Source organism: Hyalella azteca, unplaced genomic scaffold (genome assembly GCF_000764305.2).
Source record: "Hyalella azteca isolate HAZT.00-mixed unplaced genomic scaffold, Hazt_2.0.2 contig8497, whole genome shotgun sequence".
Taxonomy (NCBI): Eukaryota; Metazoa; Arthropoda; class Malacostraca; order Amphipoda; family Hyalellidae; genus Hyalella; species Hyalella azteca.
In genome coordinates, this window is record NW_025938588.1 from 27,864 (window position 1) to 33,573 (window position 5,710).

Sequence of the window (5,710 nt, forward strand, 5' to 3'; positions counted from 1 at the left end):
TTTTACGTTCACCGCATCTGAGGTTAGGTTTCAGATAACATAGTTCTGTTCCAAAATTTATCGTCCTTCGACAAGTTGCCGTTCGACCGAGGGTTGGTTCGACCCACGGCCTAGATACGGACGGCTTGAAGTGTTGAAGGCTACGTTCCGGAAGGCAGGAATCATGATGGTCCAAAACATCCAGGGCAGTTGTGGTCTTCGGCAGGCGACCCGGACAAATGATCCCAAGAGCTATCTATCGCCTTAAACATTAATCGGGTTGATTCAAAGAAATGCAGCAAACACTAGCAAGCGATTGAAGAATGTTAGGAAATATTTTTTCAGTTTGTAATGTAATGATGACGCTCGATTTTTATCAACTCACAGAAATATTGGTACATGTTTCGATTCAAACGTATCAAAATTAATTTTCAGCAAGTTAGTTTCGCTTAGGATGATTGCATTTTGTTTGATATACTTCGAGCACTTCCCAGTAATGATCACCTTGATCAACATTATTCCATTTATCGACTCAAAAATTGTTCTAGTTGAGAATAAGTGCTGTGTGTTTCATGTTTTCTTGTAGAAACAAATGGTATTCAACGTAAAAATAAAGCTTCTGTTCAACCACTCCTTCACGTTACTCCAGTTATCATTTCAACCTTAGGCCCTTGCTCTTTAACATTTCTCTGTACCCAAATGCATGTCAGTGAAACTTACTTCAAGTTACAGAGAGCGATGTGTCTCTCGAAACTAATGCATCGCATCTCTGCCTTTCAAATGTAGCTATTGGTTTCTTTGATCCTTTGTGTTTAATTTCCTTGTGTGTACTTTATTTAATAAATTTTTTAACTACGCAATGATTTGAATGCGCGTTCATCACGGAGAGATTTGAGTAACAGACAACCCAACATTTTATCCACAACAAAAAGGCAAATCAAAACATTATTCAGTTACATAATGTATTGTAAATTTTTTCGCCTAAGTTGTGTAAAAGTTCTATTGTTGAATGTTGTCAGGAGAAGTAAAAACAAGTGCAGAGGTTCTAAGGACAACGACCTAGGTGTCACTAATTTTGAAGCGAAAGAAACACTAAAATCATTATGATTTCTGATTATATATAATTTTATAATGATTGGTAACACGCTTATTTATTTGAACTTATATTCAAGCCACATTGCATTGAACTTGTCTAATTCTAATAATTTCAAGTACCTCAAATAGAAATATCTTGACACCAAATATATTGGTACAATGCGAAATGATCCTTTTCTTCAAAAGTGTTTTAATTTCACTTCACAAATATAAGAATAATTGTTAATATGATTTTACGCAGGATTTTATTGAATTTATTATTTTACGAATTACAATGAACTTCCCATTAGATAATTTTTACTGTACGTGGACGCATTGACTGGAGAAAGTGATCCCTAATTATTATTGTGCACCTGTTGTGAACACTTCAAAGCCGCCAATAAGATGAAGGAATGAGGGCCAGATTGCGCAGGTAACCCAGTGTACTGGTCCGTCGCCAAAATGATGCATACGGCCTTCGCCACAAACTGTTTGCAGCAGTTAATTATATCAACAAAAATGTGCATGGCTTGAATTGATGCTTCAGTTTTAGTATATAAACTTGAAAGAATGCTTAGAATTGTAGTGATAACATTACGCAAAATTATCCAAATAATTTAGAAAGAGGTAGAATTGTATGTTTCACAGTTTCACAGGTAAGCATATGTAACATTAGCATCAGAAAAGGGGATTGCCAGATCAAAGAAACTTCCAGGATAGTCTGCATGAAATTTCGACACGTATTTTCACAAAAACTGAGATTGAATTGCATAAGTTTTCACATACTCGTAAATCAAATTTTCACTCGGCTTCTAAGTTAATTTACCATAAATTCAGTGCTAAATAATCTTAATTTATTGTCCTGATATAAAATAACTTTGAGCGTGTCCCGCTAAGGCAAGAAAAACTTACGGCGTAGTTGTTAATGGTAGTGCCACATTTATTCGCAGCGAAGTTGTACTGAGCAACGTTGCAGTTGGGATCACTAGTGGCCCAAGTCTTGAACTGTGCTAAGATCTTTGTGTTGTTGATAGAGCCATTAGCGTTCAACTAGAAATGAATGAATGAGTGCTGTATTCACATTTACAAGGGTTGTAACTTCATAATGTAAATTATTACTTTGTTTGAAAGAGATAGCTCTGATGGTGCACTGTAAATGGCGTTATTCATTTGATGTGCTGTCACGTTCAACACCACAAATAGTGGTCAGCTAATATTTAAAGTGGAGTTCATGAAAGATGATGAAAAGACACCTTAGCGATATTTCCAGACTTACGTAACCAAGTTTTCCCGCTACACATTTCATGTAGGGAGCTGCGGCAACTTCGCACTTGATATCGCCGGCAAACCACATGTAGCCCGCGCAGACAGGAATACCTGCAGAACACGTAAATTCCTACTTATTGTTTTAAATCTCTCATGAATGTACAATGTTTCCACTCACTATTTCAAGATACGTCACTAAATAACACCAATAATTAAAAGGAAAAAGTCTAGAACAGAGTTTTGGAAACAAAATAATTTCAATTGGGTGAATTCCCCATAGAGTAGCGCGATGGTAGAATATTTTAGATCAACCAATTGATGTGATAAATCTTACAATATCTAACCTTCGATGGCTTTCAAGGCGGCAAGTCCTGCTGGATCTGACCTGCAAGCGGTGTAGGCAGAATCCAGGCCTGCATTCATAGCTTTGTTACTGAGGGCCGTTTCACACGCATTGTCACTGGGATAGAGAAATGAATAGGAATAAGTACACCAGGAGAGATGAGCAGTACACCAACATCAAAAATAAGTACACCAGCATCAAAAGTACAGTACACCAACATCGGAATAACAATAAGTACACCAACATAGGAATAAGTACACCAACATCAAAAGATGAGCATTTCCAGTTGTAGTCAGGAAAACAAGTAATATCCATAGCTCTAAATGCACCTTTTTGGCACCTTTTTTTAGCACTGATTGGAAGTGGCTGCACAAAATTAGAGCACAAAGCAATATGGTCTAATAATTTAGGATAAAGGTGAACAGTAGGAGAGAGCACCGTGTCCGAATGCATTGTTAAGTTCACTTACCCTTCAACACCGGAGTAGGCAAAGGCTGCTGTGAGAAGAAGGACAAGGCCGACAGATTTCATCATGGTGGTAGTCGTGAAGGCTTAAAAGCGGCAAAGAGGCTATAAAGGCAATACGCGTCGTGAACGAAAGGCTGTTAGAAGACCTGTGACTTGCTACTATACATGGTCTGACTTTATACCTTTATGATATTATTGAAACAGTTGGTTTTATTTGCCGATCGCGTGTTCACAGATGTCTGTCAGAGACTATCCGTCACCACAGCTAGTGGCATCTAGATCCACAATGAAATGTTGACATTTAGGTTTAACTGTTCGGAAAATTTAAACTCTATTGAAAAAATTAAAAGTATATAAAATAAAAATGAAATGTAAGCGAAGATGATGCGATTGTGTTTAAATTTTGTATTTTTTTTCCGTGGAAAGTTACTCGATAGAAGAACCTCAATTTAAGTTATAACACAATTTTTTTCATCACACGTGTATGTAATAAGAGTCCGTGCTCAGCGTTGGCTCAGGTGAAGTGGCGAAACTCTAAATCAGATGCTCAATATTTGCAAAGACGTCAAAGCTGACAATGTGACTGATGACTTTAGATCGCATGATCTGACAGTGCTCAGCGTTGGTTCAAGTGAAGTGGCGAAGCTCTAAATCAGTTGCTCCATATTTGCAAAGCCGTCAAAGCTGACAATGTGACTGATGACTTTAGATCGCACGATCACACAGTGCTCAGCGTTGGTTCAAGTGAAGTGGCGAAGCTCTAAATCAGTTGCTCCATATTTGCAAAGCCGTCAAAGCTGACAATGTGACTAATGACTTTAGATCGCAAATGATCACAATCTGAGTGTGTTCAGCTGAACTCGTACCTCGACTTGATCATTCTAAATTGCACGGTGTCAGTGAGTTGTGCCAGCGTTATATTTATTATTCATGAGCTGCCTCGAGGCTCGATTCCACATTACAATATGCATTCTAACATGCAACATTCTGGGTTGCATATTCCTTGTTACATTACAATATACAGTTTATATTACAAAACTCGGGGGTGCACGGGATTATTGAGTGTTAAAACTGCGTGCGTATCAAAATGTGACTTCGAATAGCGTAACCGGCTGCGGATCGGCCAACAAGCTTTCGCTTTGGACCCCCGCCATGCTTCTTTCTGCGTGTCGCCTGTTAAATATATACACTGCTGACTGATAAGCACAGTCCCCTTATCTTTAGTACTTTTACCTCAAGTGCAGTCGCGTCATCTTCGGATTTGAGATCATCCAGGGAGAAATTATAATCCCCGCACACCGAGGTGTCTGCAGAACTCGTAAATTGCTCATAATTGTGACCTTCAGAGTTTGTGGAAAAGACAATGAAAGTTATTTCTATACCCATCGTATTAATGATAAGCTGGCTTCATTTAGTTTCTCATCTGTGTTCCATTGAGTGATTACGCAAAGTTGCGGGAAAACTTGTTAATCATTGACTTTCTTTTAAAAAATTTATATGTTGGAAAGAGCTACATTTTTTTGGGCGCCCTCTAAAAACTTCACCAATTTCTGACTGAAACTGCTGCCAATTTGGAATAAGAAGCGTTGCAGCTTTTCGTCACTGCTTTTATCAAATCGTTCTGTATGCTTTGATGCAGCTCTTTGAGAAGGCAACGCAATTATTGTATAAAATTTACCAACTGAAATGTTTCTAACTATTAATAGAATGCATGAGCATCTATTCGTTCATCATGATTGACAGCGTGGCTTTTTTAACGTCAATATGTATAATCGGAATGGGAACACGAGAGGTCGATGTGCCGCTCGAATAAAAGAAATGTTGGTCCACTTAATTTTTATTCAAACTCGGGCAGAGCTAATTTTTTTACATTTTTCTGTTCGTATCGTACTTAGGCTTAAGGCTTGTAGTCAGAATGCAGCAAAGTCTGAGAGCGAGGTTTTCGCGACCGTCGTGTAAAATCCTTGATCTGCCCGAAGCTCGGCCAGTCGCAACCCTCGAGCGTTGCGACTCTGTGTATATCATATAACATATTATATCATATTACTGTATATCATATTACACTCTGTGTAATATGATATCCTAGCCAGCCCCTTTCTCGCCGCAACTGGCCGCTTTCAGGTGACCGAGGAATGGCCAACGGTCGGTTATAAGTAATTGGACTAGGCCGATCACTGGCCACGTGTTATTCTTCGCCCCTCATTGAGTTCGCGTTCACCATGCCGCCCGTCGTGAACTGACAGTCGAGTAATTTACGACGTCTCTTTCCCCTCATACCTTCCACAACGCCACCATTTGAGCAGCTATATGCGGGATTTTCCCTCCGTGTATCAGCAGGCTCGATCATAACTATTTTTTTGAGAAATAATATTTACAACAAGGAGGCTGATCAAGGAATATGCCGAGTATAGGGAAACACGGGGCAGCGAGCCCACTGCGGGTCATGGGCCCATAGCGGGTTCCTCGCTAAGTATGGCAGATATTGGTCCGTGTTCTCTACCGCCGGTCGACAGTTTCACTGGGATGAAGTGTACGGATTTACGTTTTGCTAAGTGTTTGTGTTATTAAGTTATTTGTGAA

General features: G+C 39.2%; 1 protein-coding gene across 1 annotated transcript; it reads right to left on the minus strand.

Annotated features, from left to right (window-relative positions):
- Positions 1-1,327: 1,327 nt before the first annotated feature.
- Positions 1,328-3,386, minus strand: LOC108672650. Its single transcript, XM_018160353.2, has 5 exons — positions 3,132-3,386; positions 2,664-2,779; positions 2,330-2,430; positions 1,966-2,103; positions 1,328-1,541 (listed from the first exon to the last, which is right to left on the minus strand). Exons 1-5 carry the CDS (start codon positions 3,194-3,196, stop codon positions 1,410-1,412), a joined length of 552 nt encoding a protein of 183 aa, XP_018015842.1. The 5' UTR covers positions 3,197-3,386; the 3' UTR covers positions 1,328-1,409.
- Positions 3,387-5,710: the final 2,324 nt, after the last annotated feature.